Here is a 25596-nt window from a genome sequence, read left to right as displayed (position 1 = left end):
CCCCTAAAGGGTATCATTAGGCTATCTTTCCCTAACACAATCCATTTCCCTAAAGGGTATCATTAGGCTATCTTTCCCTAACACTATCCATTTCCCCTAAAGGGTATCATTAGGCTATCTTTCCCTAACACTATCCATTTCCCCTAAAGGGTATCATTAGGCTATCTTTCCCTAACACTATCCATTTCCCCTAAAGGGTATCATTAGACTATTTTTCCCTAACACTATCCATTTCCCCTAAAGGGTATCATTAGGATATCTTTCCCTAACACTATCCATTTCCCCTAAAGGGTATCATTAGGCTATCTTTCCCTAACACTATCCATTTCCCCTAAAGGGTATCATTAGGCTATCTTTCCCTAACACTATCCATTTCCCCTAAAGGGTATCATTAGGCTATCTTTCCCTAACACTATCCATTTCCCCTAAAGGGTATCATTAGGCTATCTTTCCCTAACACTATCCATTTCCCCTAAAGGGTATCATTAGGCTATCTTTCCCTAACACTATCCATTTCCCCTAAAGGGTATCATTAGGCTATCTTTCCCTAACACTATCCATTTCCCCTAAAGGGTATCATTAGGCTATCTTTCCCTAACACTATCCATTTCCCCTAAAGGGTATCATTAGGCTATCTTTCCCTAACACTATCCATTTAGACTATCTTTCCCAAACACTATGGAATAGGTGGGAGGAACAATCTAATTATATGGAAATACACCGGGGGAAAAACTCATTTCTAAACTACAAACCTAGTGAGTGTGAGAGAGGGGGGGAAGAGAGAGAGAGACAGAAGGAGAGAGAGGGAAACCTAGTGAGTGTGAGAGAGGGGGGGAAGAGAGAGAGAGACAGAAGGAGAGAGAGGGAAACCTAGTGAGTGTGAGAGAGGGGGGGAAGAGAGAGAGAGACAGAGAAAGATAGACAGAAGGAGAGAGAGGGAAACCTAGTGAGTGTGCTTAAGTTTGTCTGGGGGATATGAATATATTAGCTAAGGCCATAATAATAATAATAACAAAGTGATGATGTGGCCTTTTACCCAACACATTAGAGTGCATACACTGTTCCTGGTCTATCTTTGAAGTGAAGCAGACAGGCAGATCTGAAGCTAGATGGATCAGCGTTATGCACCGCTCACAGAATAATTCAACTATTTCTTCCCTGGGTCATTGAATCCATTTAAACTGTGAGCCAACACTTTGGAAAAGGACGGACATGCTTTTTATTATTATTTTTTACTTGTCAGCTCATTTGGGCTTGAATCGTCTAAGGCTGTATAGGGCCACACCTCTTAAATGCTGGCTGTGAGGGAATCAATTAAAGCTGGTTTCATTATCTTGCGGTGAAGAAAGCGGGTGTGCCACTGAGCCTATCCTAGTGCACTAATACTGTGTGCTAGCACAGCAGTGGCCTGATGTGTATTGCATTTGTTGATAAGGTCTTTTATGGAGCTTTGTTCTCAACAAAGACTAATTAGAGACATCGCATTAGACGGCGTCGTCTGTCACGGCTGATGAGGTGCTTTTCTAGTTTGGAATTTAGGCACAATGCTTGTGCTGTGATAATGTACATGAGTTTAGCTCCTATTTAGCTCTAGCTCAATGTCAGGGCTTTCAGTGGAGTTTGAGGAATCAGCAGCACTTGAGAAATACTAACATGTATAACCTGCCAGTCAAGCCCCTGAGAATACACACTGTAATTCACTCCTAACAGGATGAGTGTATTCCTACAGGCATCGACTACACTCTGAGGAGAAAAGGTGCTATCTAGAACCTAAAAGGGTTATTCGGCTGTTCCCATTAGGAGAACCCTTTAAAGAGCCCTTTTTGGTTCCAGGTAGAACCCTTTTCTTTGTAGTTATAACCTTTTGGGGTTTCATGTAGAACCCTTTCCACGTTTCTACATAGAACCCAAAAGGGTTCTACCTGGAACCAAAAATGTTTCTCCCTCGAACCAAAAAGGGTTATCCTATGGGGACAACCGAAGAACCCTATTGGAACCCTTTTTACTAAGTGTGAGTGTACAAACTGGACCCTGTGTCTTATTCTTGCTGACAAACGAGAGTGTGATTTAACACTGGACCTTTACTCTGCAAACACTGAGCAATGTTAGAATCCAGACACCCAGGAAGTCCCGGCAGGCTGTTCCAGCTGCACAGGAATGCAGTGTTTGTCTTGCCAAGAGGAGATAAATCCCATGTTTAAACACAGGGAATATCACACTGTGTGCAAACAGCCTGGAATCTGCACAATCTGCCACTTAATCGTTTCTGTTTCCATTCATCAAGTGCAAACAGCACATGGGTAAACATGATATCATATCAGTGACATTTACATCAACCAAAACACTGACAGACAGGCATTAGTGCGCATGGCCGTCTGTTGAACCAAACAAATAGGCCCATTTTGCTATGGCTGTATTCATTAATCTAGCAAGAAGGCAATATTTTGAATAATGTAGAAGTGTGTCGTGTCCGCCCCTCTTGCCAACGTAAAAAAAAGTTTGAAGGTGCGTTCGTAAAATCGCTCTAGTTATCTACTCCGATTTTAGAGCACTGTCGTCCGAGTGTGCCAGAGCGCAGAATAACTGATGAATTTACGAACGCTCAACACGTGTTGAATATGGCCGTTGTCAGTAAACATCGGCTAAAAAGCGTAATTAAATTTTTGCCAGCTGCAATTAGTCATCAGCGCTCTGGATAACATGAAAACAGCCTAGCCAGCTCTGCTAGGGCAAGTAAAATGGTCAGAGTGAGGTGTTCTCTCATTTATGTCTGGAAGTAGCTAGCAAGTTAGCCAACGTTAGCTTGGGTGCTTGACTGCTGATGTTACGTCAGAGCGCTCAGATTAACCCTACTCCTCAGCCAGAGCGTCCAGTATGCGCTCTGAACGCTCCGAGAGCGAAACGCTCCGAATTTACGAACGGACAATCTGACAACGCTCTGAATTTACGAACGTCCAGAGCACACTCTGAGCGCTCTCCAGACTGAATTTACCAGCGAGTCGATTTAGAGAGCTACTTTTCTAAGGGCCTCCCTATAACGTGACAAGGATCTGACCAATTGGATCGTAATGACGCAGCAGACCACTGGACACATTTATTCAACAGATAATTCGTTTTATTTTTTAACCTTTATTTAACTAGGCAAGTCAGTTAAGAACACATTCTTGCAATGATGGCCTACACAGGCCAAACCCGGACAATTGTGTTCCGCCCATATTGGTATTATTATAAAAACATGTTTTACCTTTATTTAACTAGGCAAGTCAGCTAAGAACAAATTCTTATTTACAATGACGGCCTACCGGTGAACAGTGGGTTAACTGCCTTGTTCAGTGGCAGAACAAACATTTTTTTAGCTCAGGGATTCAATCCAGCAATTTTTTGGTTACTGGGCCAACACTCTAACCACTAGGCTACCTGCCATCTAGGTGTCCTAGAGCAGTACAGTTTCTTGTGTTCTGACATAAAACAGTAGGAAATGAATAAAATAATAATGTAAACATACTATCAGCAATTGCCCGTAAATCTATTGCCCGAAATCGGGCACTGTAGTATTTATTTAACAATTAACATTGACATTATTGCAATAGTCAAGAGTTTTGGTGTTTGTTTTGCAGAGTCATACAGAACAAAGATACAATCGATCAGTGTAGGGATTGGATATACTAGTTATACATAGTTAAAAGCGTGTCTCCTCCGATAAGAGGGTTTTTATAGGAGAGAGCTAACACCAATCTCTGATCTTTTGAACTAAGAGTGAGTGCTTAGAAGTGGCATAAAGGAGCCTTGCCAATGCGCCCGCTGGAGTTCCACTCAGGCTGTTGGTCAGAAGAATAGGACCATTACTGATCTCCTAGGTGATTTCTCAGGAGCACACAGGGTGGATGCCCCCTGGGCACTTATGGATTGCTGATAATGCTGCCGGTTACTCAGTGTGACCTCTCTGTTGGGATATTATTTCTCACAATGCCACTGCTACCAGCAAATGAACCACCAACCACTTTATATGTACCATCGAGCAGAAGTAACTCTACTTCTCTTTTCTCACTTCCAACATTTTTGGTCACGTAACAACCCTGTAATGCCTTTTGTCATGGCTGAATAAAGCTGTATGACAAATACTGAACTACCATCACTGTACTGGATTGAAGAATGGTGCAAGAGAACAACAGTACTTTACTCTGCTGACCTAGAGGCAAATGCAGGAGAGGATCCTTAACTGGGAACAATGTATGCTTCGCATTAGATGAAGCAAATCAGCAGCTATGCTTTGTCTTCTAATGCCTTCCAAAAGAGCTTTCCGTAAGAGGACAGAGCCCTCCCGCTGGCCCCCTGGTTAAGGAACCAGAGCAAGGCCCTATCACAGCTTCAGAGCCACACCAGCACTGACGGTTGTGTGGGAGCATATCTGTCATTGTGTGTTAGTGCTGACAAATGTTCCCTCTGAGCTGCATGGGTAGCCCCGAGACCGCCACATGTCATGTAAAAATCTTCCCAGTGTGAAATAGTTCCCAATCGTTCTGATCGTATTCTGATTGTGACGTCATGCTGTAAAATTTCTCCCACCGTGAAAATGTTCCCAGTTCAATAATTGCACACGTAACTCTTTATGTGAATGGCTGTGCTCGTGCGGATGTTTCTCACAAACCCTCCCTCGATCTCGAAAAATTGTTCTGTGGGCACACACATTTGCTTCACACATCTGCCAATTAATGGTGGCCAGGAGTATTGACTCTGACCAATCAAAAGCTTTTTGAGCCGTAAGGTCGGCATATAATACCCGGACTTGCGGTCAAAGCGCTGAGGGTTGATGTGAGGAGAGAATTTTTGCGATTGCAAAGACTTGGGCACTACGTTTTTGATTGAGAGTGCATATATTTGTTAGTTAGTGAGCTAGCTATACAAACAAGTTAAAAATGCCTACCTCTGAGAACAAGCCATCTCGACTTTACAGCTAAACTTGCATGTTACTGTAGCTAGATAAATCTAGAGCGAGGTGGGGCTGATAGAAACATCTGCCATCCACACAGACGTGCATTCGATTATTGACTGGGATAATTTTCATGCTGTGAAATTTTTTACAACATGACGTCACAGTCACAACACAATCACAATAATTTGTTTTATTAGTTTCAGAGAGAGATAGAGAGAGGGGATTTAGCCATGCCTTGGTACTCTGAGGGGATCAGAGGCTGGGCTCCCCGCTTGTGCCATCAAACCCCTGAAACTCTTCCCGCCTGCTGTTCAATCTTTCCAAGTTCTCCAATGTCACCCCGCTCCTCCACACTCTCTACTGGCTCCCAGTTGAAGCTCACATCCATTTCATGATCCCGGTGCTTGTCTATGGAGCAGAAAGGGGAACTGCACCTCCCTACCTTTAGTCTATGTTCAACACTTGCACTCAGGGCCGGATTACTGAACAGGCCCGCAGGTGTTGGGGGTGCACCCCCAGATAGCATATGAACACGACAGTTAGGAACTCCCTGGAGGTCATAAGCCCTGGCAAAATGTGTAGAATAGCATGAGATTAGCTACAAAACTGAAAATGGTTCTGTCTGTCACTTGGCAAAATGTGTAGAATTGTAGGAAATGAGCTTAAAATCAGCCAATTTTTCTTTCACCCTCATAGCAAATGTGTAGATTTGCAGGAAGTGATCTGTTTTCTTACTAGCACTGACTTTTCTGATGATAGGTACTTTATTGACGAAAAGTTGTACTTACTATGACTGTGATACGTGTTTGTCTTACCTAGCTACCTTAAGATGAATGCATTAACTGTCCCTCTGTATAAGAACGTCTGCAAAATGACTAAAATATGAATATAAAATGGAATAGAGGGAGAGTTGGACACAGTTTAACCCGGACAAGCTTCACAGGCTCTTCCTGGATGTCTAGAGGAGCACAGAGACGTGTAGTGACAGCAAAGCACTCCTATTAAGGACAGTGCTGTCACGCCCTGGTCGAAATATATTATGTTTATTCTTCATTTATTCGGTCAGGCCAGGGTGTGACATGGGTTATTGTGGTGTGTTTTTGTCTTGGGGTTTTGTGGGATGTCTAGCGTTAGTCTATGACTGCCTGAGGCGGTTCTCAATCAGAGTCAAGTGATTATCGTTGTCTCTGATTGGGAACCATATTTAGGCAGCCATATTCTTTGTGAGTTTCGTGGGTGATTGTCCTTAGTGTCCTTGTTCCTGTATCTGTGTTAGTTTACACTAGTATAGGCTGTTTCGGTTTTCGTTACGTTCTTTTGTTTTGTAGTATTTGTATTGATTCGTGTTTACGTTTGTTCATTAAACATGGATCGCAATCTACACGCTGCATTTTGGTCCGACTCTCCTTCACCGCATGAAAACCGTTACAAGTACTAGTTCTGGGAATCATGTCAGATTTTCTTGCCAGGAGAACAAATATTCAGGGAAGGTGCTCTTCAGACAGACAGCTCTCCCAAAAAATCAAGAGTTTGGGTAGGGACAAAATAATCCCCTCGGAAACATGACAAAGGCGGACTGTGTTTACTGGCAGACACAATGCGGACGCAGATATCTAGGCTAATTTTAGCCACAGCCAGTCAGTGGTTGTCAGCCTGTAACACAAACGTCATGGCGAATGCAAACTACTCACTTGCTAAATGTTTACGTCAGGAAATGAACAGATATGACGCTGGACGGATGTCCACACTCCTCCCTTTCCTCCCTGCCAAACTGACGTTGGTCTAATTGCAGACGTGTATGCTGGACCTTTGGTACATTGTGGGAGGAAACCTATCTTTCTATCTCAATGGCTTTCTTTCTCAAAGCTAAAACCCAAATCCTTCTCAATAGCAGTAGGTCAAATAGACTTCAATGACACTGAAATTCCCCTAAAGAAATTGCTCTGTTGTGATAGTGCTGTGTCATGCACATTGTCACATTGGGAACAAAATGTTATATATAACACTATCTCTATAATACAGTGAAAACAAACTTCCCCATAGGGTCGGTGAGAGTGTGACTATAGTGGATCCTACTGGCTTTGAAAAGGGCTGAGAGACAATGCTATACCAATAACACAGCAGAGGAAGTTGAGCTGTGATTGCACAAAGACAGGCACCACAGCCATGGATCTGCTATCTCCAGAGGCCTGGCACCTTGTGATAGTGAAGGAGCTGTATTTATTAAAGAAGGAATTGCTGTGGCGGGGGAGTGGATGGAGAGAGAGAGGGGTGGGACGGAAGGGGGGGGGGGTGGTGGTTAATTAAATCTGTCTGATATGTGAGAGGAGGGCCACCAAGTTAGAAGACAATGCCCAGGGCCCAGTTTTAAAAAAAGGTGATATATCTGGATTTTGCCAATCGGACAGTGTTAAATGCATAGAAAAATAATGAATAGAATGGACAAATCATTGGCTTGAATGGGGATTACCATTCTATTCATTCTATTTCTATGCATTCAATCATATCCGATAGGCAAAATCTGGATAAATCACTTTTGAAAAATTGGGCCCTGGCTATCGCTGATCCAGGAGAGTTACTCCGGGGAACTAGTCACTCACACAAGAACATTATTATTATTAATGTGCACACGCACACACGCACACGCACACACACACACACACACACACACACACACACACACACACACACACACACACACACACACACACACACACACACACACACACACACACACACACACACACACACACACACACACACACACAGCCTTATCATTGTTTCTGTTTCTTCCTCCTCTCTCTCTGATTTTCGCCAAAAAGCTCACAGGAGAAATGGAGCATCACTTGGGAGAGAGGGAGGATGAAGGAAGGAACAATGAGAGAGGGATGAATAATTGTCAGGAGACCTGCAATGAAAGAGTGGAGGAGACAGGAAAATGGTATGAGAATGAAGATGAGAGGAGAGGACAGCAGATGCGTGGTCAGTCACTCACGGAGGCAGCTGTTGTCTGTGAAGAACTCTGTGAATTTGTCACATTCCTCCTTGCCATTGCCACTGCTGCTGCAGTCACAGTAGGGGACAACACTGATCTTAGGAGAGCGCAGGTAGTTGGGCGTCATCACGGTACCTGTTGGGAGGGGGAAGAAATACAATAAATTACCCAATGCAGCTGTTTTTATATCAATAACAAATCATTTTCGGGTAACAATTAAGTACCTTAAGATTTCCATTAAATTGGACAAGAATAGTAAGAATTTAGCTAGGACTGTCTGGAAGTGGTCTGAGTGGGGAGGGGAAAACTGAAAACTAGCTGTTATTGGCAGTGAGGTTTGAAACTCTCTTTGTAAAGCCGAAACTCCCGCCCATGCAAAACTGCAGATTAGAAGCTCCTGTGTTAGTTTAAACAATGTTAGTTTAATCAGCTGTTGTACAGTATTATACAAATCACAGTAAAACGGAATTTTGACTGCACTGGGCCTTTAAAGAAAGTTTTTTTGTTCCGTTTGGTTTGCTATAGACATGGTATCCTCTGTGGCAGAGCCACGACCTATTGGTATTCTTGGCTGGTCATTGGCTGGTTATGAAGTATGGTGAAAGAGGATCCGCCTCCCATTGCACCTAACCATCATGTAATGGTGAATCCCTATCATACTGCAACTGTTAGCAAAAGCTTTCTTCCAGCTCTATTTTCATCCAATTCTCTCATCAACACGTAACACTGAAAACATAATGTAGTATTTTCAAAAGTGACAATATGAAGTATTTCCAAAGGCAGTGGGAAGAATTAGGTTTCTCCAGCTTTGTAGAAAACTAAACAGCTACAGTCAGTGATTTCTTGCTCCCTTAATGCATTGTTCCCCTACTGGCGTCCATCCAAACAAGCCCTTTTTGTTTTGCGGCAAAATGAATTGGCATTTTGTTGGTTGCTGTGTGGACTATCTGTAACAGCTGTGCTAGTCAGGAAAATGTGATGGATTGAGCTAGGATGGTTCCCTCAGCACACAGAAGCAGAGAGAAGGGGAAGATAAAGGAGACAAATCTTCTCCCACATTCCCCCTCTCTCTTTATCTCTTTCACACTACAGGAGGCTGCTGAGAGGAGGACAGCTCATAATAATGTCTGGAACGGAGTAAGTGGAATGGCATCAAACACATAGAAACTATGTGTTTGTTTTATTTGACACCATCCCACTTATTCTGTTCCATTCATTACCACGAGGTCGTTCTCCCCAATTAAGGTGCCACCAACCTCCTGTCTTTCACACGCTCATTCTTTCGCTCTACTGCGTTGTTTGCAACTATGAATCTTGGCATCCTTGGTTTCCTCTGGAACAATGAGCTAATTTCATGAAATGATGTGGAGGGGCAGGATGAAGTGGTGTGACGTTGGGTTGTGCTGCTCTGCACTCTTAGAAAATGAACACTTTGAACCTTTTTGGTTCCAGGAAGAACCCTTTTGAGTTCCATGTAGGACCCTTTTGAGTTCCATGTAGGACCCTTTCCAAAGAGAGTTCTACATGGAACCCAAAAGGGTTCTAAGTGGAACCAAAAATGGTTCTCCCTAGAACCAAAAAGGCTTATCCTATGGGGAAAGTGGAATAACCCCTTTGGAGAGAGGATAGGAAGGGGGTGAAGGGACTCTGTGACACATGACTATAACAACAGATAGGAGAGCCATTCAGGGGACAGTATGAGGATTCAGTGAGAAAATGAAAGACCATAGTGAGACCCATCAATGTGTGTGAGGAAAGGTTGACTAATAGAAACAAGGGAGAAACTCACCGATGAGGCCAGAGTAGGACAGCAGGCAGTCAGCGTAGTTCTCCTTAAGACAGCCAGAGAGGGAGCGTGGCTCAGACTGACAGTTGGCAAAGAAATCAGCCAGACGGGACCTGAAAGACAACAGTGAAACCTCTGAACTATCTCATCTCCCCTATATCAGCAATGGTACTGATTGGTACGGTTTATAAACACACGCACACACACAGTACCCATCAATCTGTTCCTGGGCTAGTTGGAGGAGAGGGAGAGCTGTTGATTCCACTCTGTGATACTGTCGTGGAAATATTGAATCAAATATTTCTCAGATACCGGAGCTTGTAAATTCAAACAGACTTTATTACAAAAAGTAGCAAAGCCGAGCAATTCCATGGAAGAACTGACTCTCCATTCTTAGTACTTGGCTTTTATACAGTCTTACCCTTACATAAGATCGTCACTCCACTTTATGAATCTTGTTGTCTTGCTTAGTTTCCATTTTCTTATTGGCTCAAACACTGGGGCATAGATTCTATTGGTGGCATGACATACACACTCCTACTGCAGGTCTAATGGTGCCTATAGCTGATTAGCTAATGTTCCTGTCCAAAGGTCTTCACAAGTTCAGGCCAATGTTGTCTATGTATGATTCATGCATGTGCATGTCCAGTAGCCTTCACAAGATCAGCAATGGCCCAGACCAGTCATCTCTTGTTGGTCTACCTTACCTCATCCACATGGATTCTGCTTACTGTTCTGTTTTGTACATGTCTAATATTTAAACTTATATCGATTCTTCTTTCTACTTCAAAGAGAACATTATAGGTACTGAAAATCACCAGATGACTGGACATTCTCTAACAATACCACTCTCATAGGGTGATGGAGCAGCCAGCAGGTAGGTATGCCTGGTCTTATAATCCCTCCCACAAACAGAGAGGAGCTCTGGATACCAAGCTCGTGATACAGCTGGAAAACCTACTACCACCTAGTGTTACACATTTGTTGAGAAGGGGAAGAGAGTGAGAACAAGAACATTTAGCTAAAGGAAGAGATATAAAGAGGGCGACAGACAGAGGGAGATAGAAATAGAGGGAGAGAAAGAGAAGTGAGAGCGTGAGAGAGAGAGAGAAAGAGAGAGCATGAGAGCGCAAGAGAGAGTGAGACAGAGCGAGAGCAAGAGAGATCGAGAGAGAGCACGAGAGTGAGACAGAGAGAGAGCGATCGAGAGAAAGAGAGCATGAGAGCGAAAGTGAGACAGAGAGAGAGTGAGAGTGAGAGAGTGAAAGCAAGAGAGAGAGAGCGAGACAGAGAGAGAGTTAGACAGAGCGAGACAGCAAGAGAGAGAGAGCGAGAGCCTGATAGAGAGAGAGAATGCACAGCCCTGAGGCTGGAATCCAAATGGACCCAATTTATTTGCACTAATGCCTCCATTTGATCCCAGACAGAGTGCTGTGGTTCTAGAGGCAATGTCAGACGTCACTCATTGAGTCCAGTCCGTTCCGCTGCATTTCAATATGGCCTCTATTACTGCCAATGAAACAGATGCCACTTAACCCAAACACATCCACTCCGCCGCCCAGTAATTCTAACCAGAATACTGCTACATGACAGCTAAATGAATCACTTGTCTCAGAAAAGACGAGCATTCAGAAAGAAAAGCAGAGTGTTTCACTGCTTAACTTGAATACTCTCAGTTATTGTAGGTAGATTTAGTGTTTGCTTCATGCATTAGTGAATAGTGATGGTTTATTTCCCATGCAATCTCCCAAGATCCTCCCTCCAGTTATCTTAATAGGTTTGTTTATGGTGTTTTTCACAGGGACAGGTATGTTTCTCAACACCTCTGAAAGCATGATAGCAACCTCCACGCTGTTTATTTAGACACCCCTCCATTTTGGTGCCGAGCTAGAATGTGTAATCTGTCTCCAGCACCTCTTTATATTACAGAGGATGCTATCGGGAAGGGTTTGAGAAAATTAACTGTTGTTGACTGGAATGTAGTTTTATCCATACATTGACAATGGTTGGTATGTGGTGTGAGTCTGACACGTGAGACTATGTGATTGTTAGCCATTTTATATGTTTGATGCCTGTGTACAATCTTGTGCACTGTGACAACTGTTTATCCTGGTGTACCTGCAGATGTAGTTGGTCTTGCAGGAGGTCTGCAGGGAGAGACAGTTGGGCTTCTCCCTGTCCTCATAGGAGCAGACCGGTACAATGGTTTGGCGCCGGCGCTCAGAGCAGGCCGACTGGTCGCCGGCTGGACAGGAACAGAACAGCATGCCATAGCTGTGCTTGGGCGGGACCTTGTCGAAGAACTGTCGCAGGGCCTTGTGGCACTTGCGCTTGTTGCAGACCTCCGCAGTGGAGACACGGCTGGTGCAGGGGCTGATGTAGGCCGAGCGGTACTTCTTACACGTGTCGTTCAGGTTGCAGGCCTTGGCCGCGTTCAGACAGTTGTTCTCCCTCGTCACAGCGGGCTCGCCTGTCATAAAAAGGACAACAGGGTTAGTAATTTTCCATCATCTCTGGGTTGGTAAACTCTTTTTATAAAACTGACAATAATATGAACAGGAGTGCTAGAGAGAGTTACGCATCACGTGACTAAACTTATACTGGAGTGGATGGAAAAATAAGCGATGTACAGTAAATAATGTATTAATAATAATAATAATTAATCATTTAGGAACCTTGCCAACTGTATATTAATCTCTTCCTGGCCGCTGCTGATTGATAGCAAGGAGCCCATTTACTGCTACCCTGTTTCTAGCCCTAAATCAAACAGTGCCCCTCCTCTCCGCAGCCTTTAAAGCAAAACAAATATGCAGCTCTCCCAAACTTCAGAGTCATCAAAGCATCCGGCACCACGGCCTGCTCATCTGTCAGGTCTCGCTAATTGCCAGCTTTCTTACAGATGCCACGTTAATTACCGTTTCGCGATACTTTTTTTGGAAAATGGAGCAATAACAGCATTTTTCTTTAATGAGCGCCAATTAAAAATAGGAGCGGTTGGTTGGTAGAATCCGGCTTGGGATGAGCGGTGCGTGTCGTGCTCCGAAAATAGTGTTAATAAGATTCAACACGTCTCTTGATGAGGACAGTGGATGGTCCAGTGGTTTCTCCATGGTAACAGAGGTGGTGTTATACCAAACTAAGAGGCAGCCTTTACACTCTGCTCCTAGGGGTTGTCACAACTCTGCTCTACAGGGGTGTCACACTCGTGTCATCGAGGACCACAATGTCTGCTAGTTTTCAGGCTTGTATGTGCTTGCCACCAGCAGCAACACCCATAAACCAAGAGGGACTAAGACTCTCGAACACTTTGATTTAATTTGATAATATTAGCTCCAGGAAAGAGAGAAAACTGGTAGATACTAAAGCCTGTGAAGACTAGAGTAGGATACCCGCTCCTCAGTCAAGACACTAACACACTGCTGTAGACAGGAAGTGTCTTCTCTAAAGGTCGTAGATGTGCAGTCAGGGTTCCCGGACCGGTCCCTGCGGCCAATCCCAGATGACTGGCCGGGCTGGTCTGCCAGCCGGGGCTCACGGTGACCTTTCACTGAAATCTGAAAGTTCTCCTTCACTCTGTCTGTCTGTGCTGCTCTCTTCTACTTTGCTCAATGACCAGACACATTAACTCTTTCTGGAAATAAGTACTCTACAGCTTCCTGCGAGCTGCCTCTCCTGTTGGCCCTGAAGTCTGTCTGTCAGTCAGTCTGTCCGTCTGTCTGTCATTGGCCATAACAGCTCACCCCAGTCAGCCAGACAACACCCAAATGAGGACAGCCCTGACCAGACCTTCACCCCCTCCTGTGTCCCCAAAAGGGCATTTCCCCTCAGGGCCCAATGGCAAAAACCAGAGCTCTGGGGCAAGAGATCTGTATCTGTGTCAACAGGCTCAATGTTTATCTGTGTGAGCATGTGAGTATGTATAATGTACTAGTATGTGTGGACATGTGCGTGTGTGTGTGTGTCGTATTTTTGTACGGTGTGTATGTGCGTATGTGGGTGTCATGTGCCATGCAGCTGTCCAGTCACCCAGCCGTCTGTCTCCTCCCTCCCACAGAGGTAGACTGCAGTGTGTCGAGATCCTCTCCTCATCCCTCCCTGCGGCTCCTCCAGTGTCAGAGAACACATCTGCTGAACCCCAAGTGTCTTGCTGGCAGATGGCACTGTCTCTCAAGCAAACACGCATACTCAATACGCAGACCCTAAAAATCCTCACACCCTAAAAATCCTCACACCCTAAAAAGCCCTCCTGCACATGCTCTCCTTCCCTCCCTCCCGTTGTCTCTCCCCACCCCTCCCCTCCCCTCCACCCTTCACAGGCCCACACACGGCTGGGGCCATCTGGTCTCTTCATAGGGAGCTGGAGCACCCGAGCAGCTCTTGTTTCCGATGCAGCCTCAAATTGATTATCATGTCGCCTGTTACCTCCAACCCCCTCCCTAATTTCAATTACGACGGGACTTTAGGTCGAGTAATGACCTCTGTCTCCTCCTCCAATCCACAGGATAAGAAAACAAGGCAGAATATTTGGGGGATGATCCGTCTGGAGAGATTGTTATGGATAATGGACTTGCCAAAATATCTTTGTCATCTTTATTTGTCCCTTTATGATCGTTATCTTATCTGTGTATTTCCACAGAGTTATTGGTGTAACTCTGACACCAACCAGTTAAATACAGTGTGACATTTTCAATCATATTCTGATTAATATCTCTCATTTTTTTCTCTCATCTTATATCCACATCTGCATTGGAGAGAGGACTGACTAAATGGTAAGCAGTAGGTGGGGTTAATCACAAATCCACAAGGAGCCTTACTCTACATTCTTAGAAAAAAACGGTGCTATCTAGAACCTTAAAGGTTTTTTTGGCTGTCCCCATAGTAGAACCCTTTGAATATAACTTTCCACAGAGGGTTCTAGATGGAACCCAAAAGGGTTCTACCTGGAAGCAAAAAGGGTTCCCCTATGGGGACAGCCAAAGAACCCTTTTGGATCCTGTTTTTCTACGTGTAGCTTGCCAGGTTTGGCAGACTGTGAGTCCCATCCCTCTAACACCTTAATGGAGGGACTTGATTAAACCAAGGCTTCAACCTACGTACAGTCGACTGTAATTACACCTTCCATATGGATAGTATACCTTTTCACCTGTACAGCCTTGACCTCCCTCCATATAACCTGCATCTCAATGGGCGTGCCAGCCCTGATGCGGGTGACTGGCAATATAACCTGAGGGTAAATAATTGGCTGATCGATAGATAATGATGTGTCTGAACAGAAGGGAGAAATTAAAAAACAAATTCCCACACAAATCCTGTATGCGTCCCCATCTGCTAGCTTTGGGGAACAGTTTGCTGAAGAGACACAGGGGCTCAAGGTGAATTAATATCAGTCACAGACAGTGCTGAATCACTCAGGCGTAGAGGGCATGCAGAAAGTTATCAAATCAAATCAAAGTTTATTGGTTGCGTACACAGTTTTGCAGATGTTATCACATGTGCAGCAAAATGCTTTTGTTTTTAGCTCCGACAGTGTAGGAATACTTAGCAATACAAACAATACACAAATAATCCAAAAAGTAAAAAGAAAGAAATTAAGAAATATCAGAATGAGCAATGTCTGAGTCAGTCCCGAATATATACAGTATATACACTGGGTGTACAAAACATTAAGAACACCTTCCTAATATTGAGTTGCACCCCTGCCCTGTTGCCCTCAGAACGGCCTAAATTCGTCGGGGAATGGACTCTTTGGGTGTTCTTGAACCATTCTTGAAACACACAGGAAACTGTTGAGTGGGAAAAACCCAGCAGCGCTGCAGTTCTTGACACACTCAAACCGGTGCGCCTAGCACCTGCTACCATACTCCCGTTCAAAGACACATTTTTTGTCTTGCCCATTCACCCTCTGAATGGAACACATACACAATCCATGTCTCAATTGTCTCAAGGATGAAACATCCTTCTTTAACCTGTCTCCTCCCCTTCATCGACACTGATTGAAGTGACATCAATAAGGGATCGTAGCTTTCACCTGGATTAACCTGGTCAGTTTACATCATAGGAAGAGCATAATGTTTTGTATACTCAGTGTACAGTTCATTGGGAAAGTATTCAGACCACTTTACCTTTTCCACATTTTGTTGCGTTACAGCCTTATTCGAAAATATATAGTGTTTTTCAATCTACACACAATACAAATCAAATCAAATTGTATTAGTCACATGGGCCAAATACCTTACAATGAAATGCTTACCTACGAGCCCCTAACCAACAATGTAGTTTACAAAAAATACGGATAAGAATAAGAAATAAAAGTAACAAGTAATTAAAGAGCAGCAGCAAACTAACAATAGCGAGACAATATACAGGGGGTACCAGTACAGAGTCAATGTGTAGGGACACCGGTTAGTTGAGGTAATATGTACATTTAGGTAGAGTTATTAAGTGACTATGCATAGATGATAACAACAGAGAGTAGCAGTGGTGTAACAACAGAGAGTAGCAGGGGGAGGGAAATGCAAATAGTCTGGGTAGCCATTTGATTAGATGTTCAGGAGTCTTATGGCTTGGACGTAGAAGCTGTTTAGCGGCCTCTTGCGACCTAGACTTGGCGCTCCCGTATCGCTTGCTGTGCGGTAGCAGAGAGAACAGTCTACGACTAGGGTGGCTAGAGTCTTTGACCATTTTTAGTGCCTTTTAGTGCCTTCCTCTGATACTGCCTGGTATAAGGGTCTTGGATGGCAGGAAGCTTGGCCCCAGTGATGCACTGGGCCGTTCCGCAAGGCACTCGAAGGACGAGCAGTTGCCATACCAGGCAGTGATGCAACCAGTTAGGATGCTCTCGATGCTGCAGCTGTAGAATCTTTTGAGGATCTGAGGACCCATGGCAAATCTTTTCAGTCTCCTGAGGGGGAATAGGTTTTGTCGTGCCCTCTTCACGGATGTCTTGGGGTGCTTGGACCATGTTAGTTTGATAGTGATGTGGACACCAAGGAACTTGAAGCTCTCAACCTGCTCCACTGCAGCCCCATTGATGAGAATGGGGGCTTGCTCGGTCCTCTTTTTCCGGTAGTCTACAATCATCTCCTTAGTCTTGATCACGTTGAGGGATAGGTTGTTGTCCTGGCCAGGTCTCTGACCTCCTCCCTATAGGCTGTCTCGTCGTTGTCGGTGATCAGGCCATACCCCATAAAGACAAAGCAAGGTTTTTAGATGTTTTTGCAAATGTATATATATATATATATATATATATATATATATATATATATATATATATATATATATATATATAAATGCAATATCACATTTACATAAGTATTCAGACCCTTTACTCAGTACTTTGTTAAAGCACCTCTGGCAGCGATTACAGCTTTGAGTCTTCTTGGGTATAACGCTACAAGCTTGGCACACCTGTATTTGGGGAGTTTCTACCATTCATCTCTGCAGATCCTCTCAAGCTCTGTAGGTTGGATGGGGAGCGTTGCTGCACAGATATTTTCAGGTCTTTCCATTCAGTAGATGTAGATGTTCAACCGGGTTCAAGTCAAATCAAATCCAATTGTATTGGTCACATACACATATTTAGCAGATTTTATTGCGGGTGTAGCGGAATGCTTGTGTTCCCAGCTCCAACAGTGCAGTAATATCTAACAATTCACAACAATACACAAATCTGAAAATAAAATTATGGAATAAAAAATAAAAAAAATATTAGGATGAGCAATGTCGGAGTGGCATTGTCTAAAATACAGTAGAATAGAATACAGTATATACATATGAAATGAGTAAAGCAGTATGTAAACATTATTCAAGTGGCCAGTGATTCCATGTCTATGAATATAAAGCAGCAGCCTCTAAGGTGCAGGGTTGAGTAGCCGGGTGGTAGCCGGCTAGTGATGGCTATTTAACAGTCTGATGGCTTTGAGATAGAAGCCATTTTTCAGTCTCTCGTTCCCAGCTTTGATGCACCTGTACTGACCTCGCCTTCTGGATGATAGTGGGGTGAACAGGCCGTGGCTCGGATGGTTGATGTCCTTGATGATCTTTTTGGCCTTCCATTAGCGAGAAATATACTTGGAAGCGGTGCCCTCCTCCTGATTCTGACTAGAAGTCAACTCCGAATAACTCTTCTCCACCGGCAGCATCTTGGAGCAGCCTCTGGGATAATTGCCCTGGGGGGTACGAACAAATGATCCAATTCGGGAAAGTCGTATTCCTGATCGTAATGCTAGTGAGTTACCGCTGATATCCAAAAGTCATTTCCGGCTGTATGTAATAACACAAAAAACATTCTGGGCTAATAATGCAACAAATGATAAGTTGCTTAGGAGCTAGAAGCAGAGCTGCCATGTCAGTCGGCGCCATCTTGAGTAGCAGGCTCTGGCTGGGCCACTCTAGGACATTCAGAGACTTGTCCTGAAGCCACTCTTGCGTTATCTTAGCTGTGTGCTTAGGGTCGTTGTCCTGTTGGAAGGTGAACCTGTTGGAAGGTGAAACCCAGTCTGGGGTCCTGAGCGCTCTGGAGCAGATTTTCATCAAGGATCTTTCTGTACTTTGCTCCGTTCATCTTTCCCTCGATCCTGACTAGTCTCCCAGTCCCTGCCGCTGAAAAATATCCCACAGCATGATGCTGCCATGGGGTTTCCAGGTTTCCTCCAGATGTGACGGTTGACATTCAGGCCAAAGAGTTCAATCTTGGTTCCTTCAGACCAGAGAATCGTGTTTCTCAATGTCTGAGAGGCCTTTGGGTACCTTTTGGCAAACTCCAAATGGGCTGTCATTCCTCTTTTACTGAGGAGTGGCATCCGTCTGATCACTCTACCATAAAGGCCTGATTGGTGGAGTGCTGCAGAGATGGTTGGGGTTCTGGAGTTCTTCTCCCATCTCCACAGAGGAACTCTGGAGCTCTGTCAGAGTGACCATCGGTTTCTTGGTCACCTCCCTGACCAAGACCCTTCTCCCCCAATTGCTCAGGTTGGCCAGGCGGCCAGCTCTAGGAAGAGTCTTGATGGTTCCAAACTTCTTCCATTTAAGAATGATGGAGGCTACTATGTTCTTTGGGACTTTCAATGCTGCTCCCGGCTTGGTGTTTGCTCTGACATGCTCTGTCAACTGAAGGACCTTATATAGACAGGTGTGTGCCTTACCAAATCATGTCCAATCAATTGAATTGACCACAATTTTACTCCAATCAAGTTGTAGAAACATCTCAAGGATGATCAATAGAAACAGGATGCACCTGAGCTCATTTTCAAGTCTCATAGCAAAGGGTCTGAATACTTATTTAATTAAGGTATTTCTGTTATTGTTTTCCAAACAACAATTTTTGCTAAGTCATTCTGTGGTATTTTGTTGTAGATTGATGAGGGAAAAAATGATTTAATCCATTTCAGTATAAGGCTGTAAAGTAACAAAATGTGGAAAAAGGGAAGGGGTCTGAATACTTTGTGAATGCACTGTACATGGACAGTATGGGCAGTACATGAATATAATATAAATGGTGTGTACAGCAGTAGTTATATAGGATTATGCTTGACTAGAATACAGTATATACAGTGGGGCAAAAAAGGATTTAGTCAGCCACATATTGTGCAAGTTCTCCCACTTAAAAGATGAGAGAGGCCTGTCATTTTCATCATAGGTACACTTCAACTATGACAGACAAAATGAGGAAAAAAATTGTAGGATTTTTAATGAATTTATTTGCAAATTATGGTGGAAAATAAGTATTTGGTCAATAACAAGAAGTTTATCTCAATACTTTGTTATATACCCCTTGTTGGCAATGACAGAGGTCAAATGTTTTCTGTAAGTCTTCACAAGGTTTTCACACACTGTTGCTGGTATTTTGGCCCATTCCTCCATGCTGATCTCCTCTAGAGCAGTGATGTTTTGGGGCTGTTGCTGGGGTTGAGATCTGGGTTTGAGAGTTTGGCTAGGCCACTCCAGGAGCTTGAAATGCTTCTTACGAAGCCACTCCTTCATTGCCCGGGCGGTGTGTTTGGGATCATTGTCATGCTGAAAGACCCAGCCACGTTTCATCTTCAATGCCCTTGCTGATTGAAGGAGGTTTTCACTCAACATCTCACAATATATGGCCCCATTCATTCTTTCCTTTACACGGATCAGTCGTCCTGGTCCCTTTGCAGAAAAACAGCCCCAAAGCATGATGTTTCCACCCCCATGCTTCACAGTAGGTATGGTGTTCTATGGATGCAACTCTGCATTCTTTGTCCTCCAAACACGACGAGTTGAGTTTTTACCAAAAAGTTATATTTTGGTTTCATCTGACCATATGACATTCTCCCAATCTTCTTCTGGATCATCCAAATGCTCTCTAGCAAACTTCAGACAGGCCTGGACATGTACTGCCTTGAGCAGGGGGACACGTCTGGCACTGCAGGATTTGAGTCCCTGGCAGCGTAGTGTGTTACTGATGGTAGGCTTTGTTACTTTGGTCCCAGCTCTCTGCAGGTCATTCACTAGGTCCCCCCGTGTGGTTCTGGGATTTTTGCTCACCGTTTTTGTGATCATTTTGACCCCACGGGGTGAGATCTTGCGTGGAGCCCCAGATCGAGGGAGATTATCAGTGGTCTTGTATGTCTTCCATTTCCTACTAATTGCTCCCACAGTTGATTTCTTCAAACCAAGCTGCTTACCTATTGCAGATTCAGTCTTTCTAGCCTGGTGCAGGTCTACAATGTTGTTTCTGGTGTCCTTTGACAGCTCTTTGGTCTTGGCCATAGTGGAGTTTGGAGTGTGACTGTTTGAGGTTGTGGACAAATCAAATCAAATCAAATCAAATTTATTTATATAGCCCTTCGTACATCAGCTGATATCTCAAAGTGCTGTACAGAAACCCAGCCTAAAACCCCAAACAGCAAGCAATGCAGGTGTAGAAGCACGGTGGCTAGGAAAAACTCCCTAGAAAAGCCAAAACCTAGGAAGAAACCTAGAGAGGAACCAGGCTATGTGGGGTGGCCAGTCCTCTTCTGGCTGTGCCGGGTAGAGATTATAACAGAACATGGCCAAGATGTTCAAATGTTCATAAATGACCAGCATGGTCGAATAATAAGGCAGAACAGTTGAAACTGGAGCAGCAGCACGGCCAGGTGGACTGGGGACAGCAAGGAGTCATCATGTCAAGTAGTCCTGGGGCATGGTCCTAGGGCCGCGGTTCAGTTGAAACTGGAGCAGCAGCACGGCCAGGTGGACTGGGGACAGCAAGGAGTCATCATGTCAGGTAGTCCTGGGGCATGGTCCTAGGGCTCAGGTCCTCCGAGAGAGAGAAGGAGAGAATTAGAGAACGCACACTTAGATTCACACAGGACACCGGATTGGACAGGAGAAGTACTCCAGATATAACAAACTGACCCCAGCCCCCCGACACATAAACTACTGCAGCATAAATACTGGAGGCTGAGACAGGAGGGGACAGGTGTCTTTTATACCGATAACAAGTTCAAACAGGTGCCATTAATACAGGTAACGAGTGGAGGTCAGAAGAGCCTCTTAAAGAAGAAGTTACAGGTCTGTGAGAGCCAGAAATCTTGCTTGTTTGTAGGTGACCAAATACTTATTTTCCACCATAATTTGCAAATAAATTCATTAAAAATCCTACAATGTGATTTTCTGGATTTTTTTTCTCATTTTGTCTGTCATAGTTGAAGTGTACCTATGATGCATATTACAGGCCTCTCTCATCTTTTTAAGTGGGAGAACTTGCACAATTGGTGGCTGACGAAATACTTTTTTGCCCCACTGTACATATGAAGTGGATAAAATATTATGTCAACATTGTTAAAGTGACCAGTGTTCAAGGACTATGTACGTAGGACAGCAGTCTCTAAGATGCAGGCTACACACTGATGAGATGGTATTATTGGATGCAAGAAGTAAAGAGAGTTTTTCAGGTGCTTGATCGAGTAACAATTGAGTGGTTCTAGTCCATTGTGGGCAGGCAGCGAATGACAAAGGAGGATGTTGTTGAGCTCGGGAATCATATGATGGGATGTATTGAGTGTCCATAGCACGGACTCCACTGATATTGTAGGGATTACTGTCATGGTCAATCATTAGTCATTGTGATGAGTATTGACATTGCTGCAGTAACCTAGTGTCATGGGGCTAAGTCAGTGATGAAGGGTCTCAATGGAGTTTCCTGAAGATCTGATGAATTATAAGGGGTTTTGGTCATCTATGAACATCTTGGCCATGTTATTTTATAATCTCCACCCGGCACAGCCAAAAGAGGACTGGCCACCCCTCATAGCCTGGTTCCTCTCGAGGTTTCTTCCTAGGTTTTGGCCTTTCTAGGGAGTTTTTCCTAGCCACCGTGCTTCTACACCTGCATTGCTTGCTGTTTGGGGTTTTAGGCTGCGTTTCTGTACAGCACTTTGTGACATCAGCTGATGTAAGAAGGGCTTTATAAATACATTTGATTGATTCTTTGGTTTTGCTGTATGAAAGACAGTATGATGTCTGTGGCATCGCTGTGATAGATTTTAATGGGTTGTACACTGCTGTGATAATTTGCGGTGAGTCATGTGCATACTGGTAGTCACTAAAATTAGTGTGAAGATGTGTGATGAACTTCTAAATGGGTGTGAGGAGACGTCAGCTATGATGATTTGTGATCGGTTTCATCAATGTTGCGGTTCATGGCGCAGTATTCAATGTAGTGGTAATTATAAAGCGTCTACTCAGTCTCTTCTTGATTATCATTGCTTTGAGTTACTCCACTCGCAACTTTAATGGTCTCCTACTGAAAGTGCCTGATAAGCAGAAATGAATGAGAGGAGGAGTGGGACGGAAGAGAGGAAGCCCCCAGATTTACTCATCTACTTCTTTCCTTCTTCTGCAACGCTTATTAAACTCCCTGTTTCTCCTGACTGTGTCCCAGTGCAATAAACCCACATGGCAGGGCAGCAAATATGATAACTTACAAACCCTGTAATGGATCTCTCTCTCTCTCTCTCCCTATATATACAGTATATACTGTATAAACAAGTATTAACTATCATTAAAACTCGTTTTTCAACCACTCCACAAAGATCTTGTTAACAAATTATAGTTTTGGCAAGTCGGTTAGGACATCTACTTTGTGCATGACACAAGTCATTTTTCCAACAATTTTTTACAGACAGATTATTTCACTTATAATTCACTGTATCACAATTCCAGTGCATCAGAAGTTTACATGCACTAAGTTGACTGTGCCTTTAAACAGCTTGGAAAATTCCCGAACATGATGTCATGGCTTTAGAAGCTTCTGATAGGCTAATTGACATCATTTGAGTCAATTGGAGGTGTACCCGTGGATGTATTTCAAGGCCTACCTTCAAACTCAGTTCCTCTTTGCTTGACATCATGGAAAAATCAAAGAAATCAGCCAAGACGTCGAAAAATAAATTGTAGACCTCCACAAGTCTGGTTCATCCTTGTGAGCAATTTCTAAACGCATGAAGGTACCACGTTCATCTGTACAAACAATAGTACGCAAGTATAAACACAATGGGACCACGCAGCCGTCATACTGCTCAGGAAGGAGACGCATTCTGTCTCCTAGAAATGAACGCACTTTGGTGCGAAAAGTGCGAATCAATCCCAGAACAACAGCAAAGGACCTTGTGAAGATACAGGTACAAAAGTATCTATATCCACAGTAAAACTAGTCCTATATAAACATAACCTGAAAGGCCGCTCAGCAAGGAAGAAGCCACTGCTCCAAAGCTGCTATAAAAAAAGCCAGATTACGGTTTGCGACTGCACAAGGGGACTAAGATCGTTCTTTTTGGAGAAATGTCTTCTGGTCTGATGAAACAAAAATAGAACTGTTTGGCCATAATGACCATCGTTATGTTTGGAGGAAAAAGGGGGAGGCTTGCAACTTGAAGAACACCATCCCAACTGTGAAGCACGGGGGTGGCAGCATCTTGTTGTGGGGGTGCTTTGCTGCAAGAGAGACTGGTGCACTTCACAAAATAGATGGCATCATGAGGATGGAAAATTATGTGGATATATTGAAGCAACATCTCAAGACATCAGTTAGGAAGTTAAAGCTTGGTCGCAAATGGGCCTTCCAAATGGACAATGACCACAAGCATACTTCCAAAGTTGTGGCAAAATGACTTAAGGACAACAAAATCAAGGTATTGGAATCACAAAGCGCCAGAGGTGTGGACTCGAGACACATGACATGGACTCGAGTCAGACTCGAATCACAAATATGGTGACTTGCAACTCGACTTTGACTTTAACACCAATGACTCGTAACACCTTTTGACTCGAACTGACTTGATACCCTCCCAAGTCCAAATAATAAAAATGATGCTATTAAAAAAAATGTGCAGCGCACATTTGGAAAGTCATAAAGTCATAAAGTCATAAATAAATACATTTTTAAAAGCATTCATGATTTGTGTAAATGTAATATACTAACTATTACTCTTGTTAAAAATATGAAATGGTATTACATTTGGTGAAGAGCACATTATGGACTCGAAACTCAAAATTTAGGACTTGAGACTTGAATTGAGACATGTCGGTCTTGACTTGAAACTTGACTCGGACTTGTCTGTCTTGACTTAGCACTCAACTCCCAAGTCAAGTCCTAAGACTTGAGACTTACTTGTGACTTGTAAAACAATGACTTGGTCCCACCTCTGCAAAGCCCTGACCTCAATTCTATAGAAAACTTGTGGGCAGAACTGAAAAAGCGTGTGCGAGGAGGCCTACAAACTTGACTCAGTTACACCAGCTCTGTCAGGAGGAATGGGCAAAATTCACCCAACTTATTGTGGGAAGCTTGTGGAAGGCTACCCGACACGTTTGACCCAAGTTAAACAATTTAAAGGCAATGCTACCAAATACTAATTGAGTGTATGTAAACTTCTGACCCACTGGGAATGTGATGAAAGAAATAAAAGCTGAAATAAATCATTCTCTCTACTATTATTCTGACATTTCACATTCTTAAAATAAAGTGGTGATCCTAACTGACCTAAGACAGTACATTTTTACCAGGATTAAATGTCAGGAATTGTGAAAAACTGAGTTTAAATGTAGTTGGCTAAGGTGTATGTAAACTTCCGACTTCAACTGTATGTATATATATATATACTCTCTCTCTATATATATATATCTTTCCACTCTCTCTTTCTATATCTCTCTTTCTCTCTCTCTTCCTTTCTCTCGCTTTCACACTCTTGCCTGCTCTCTCTCTCTACCCTCTCTCCCCCCTTTCCCTCACTCTCTTGCCACCCTCTTTCCCCTCTCTCTTGCTCCTTCTCTCTTTCTCTCTACTATCCTTTCAAGTGAGACCTTTCCTCTCCCTCGTACTCTCTGTGTTCCCTGGTCCCCTGTGGGAGTGAGGGTCCTCGTTGCGAGGACAGACACTGTTCCTCTCGGATATTGCATTACACAGTAATTAATTTCTACTGTGACTTGTTTCATGACCAACCAGGCTGTGTGGAGATCAGGTGGTAAGGAGGACCTCCTCTGGGAGTGAGCCAGAGCAGGCTAAGAGGGGCCTTTAATAATGTCTACAAATACTACCGCCCTTTCCCCTTTCTCCCCACAGCCTTCCAGCACGCCAGCCCACACAGCCCCACAGCCTTCCAGCACGCCAGCCCTCACAGCCCCACAGCCCACTCCTTATGAGAAACAATCAGCCACCGCACAGATAGATGAGAATATATCAACAAAAAAATCCTGATTATTTCTTGCATTACAAGCCTCTACTACACAAACACAAAATGTAGGCTGCAGGCAGCAGGTGGCCTAGTGGTTAGAGCGTTGGACTAGTAACCGAAAGGTTGCAAGATCGAATCCCCGAGCTGACACAACATGTCGTTCTGCCACTGAACAAGGCAGAACGACTGTTCC

General features: G+C 43.8%; 1 protein-coding gene across 1 annotated transcript in view; it reads right to left on the bottom strand.

Moving 5' to 3' along the window:
- The window catches only part of LOC135511109 (GDNF family receptor alpha-1-like), a 100039-nt gene that overhangs the window by 9579 nt on the left and 64864 nt on the right, over positions 1-25596 (bottom strand). Inside the window, exons 4-6 of the mRNA XM_064932645.1 lie at positions 11833-12184; positions 9718-9827; positions 7929-8063 (exon numbers count right to left, since the gene is read on the bottom strand). Coding sequence (XP_064788717.1) covers positions 7929-8063; positions 9718-9827; positions 11833-12184 — 597 coding nt within the window. The remainder of the gene's footprint in view (positions 1-7928; positions 8064-9717; positions 9828-11832; positions 12185-25596) is intronic.

Source organism: Oncorhynchus masou, chromosome 23 (genome assembly GCF_036934945.1).
Source record: "Oncorhynchus masou masou isolate Uvic2021 chromosome 23, UVic_Omas_1.1, whole genome shotgun sequence".
Classification (NCBI taxonomy): domain Eukaryota; kingdom Metazoa; phylum Chordata; class Actinopteri; order Salmoniformes; family Salmonidae; genus Oncorhynchus; species Oncorhynchus masou.
This window is presented reverse-complemented; position numbering and strand designations above follow the sequence as displayed.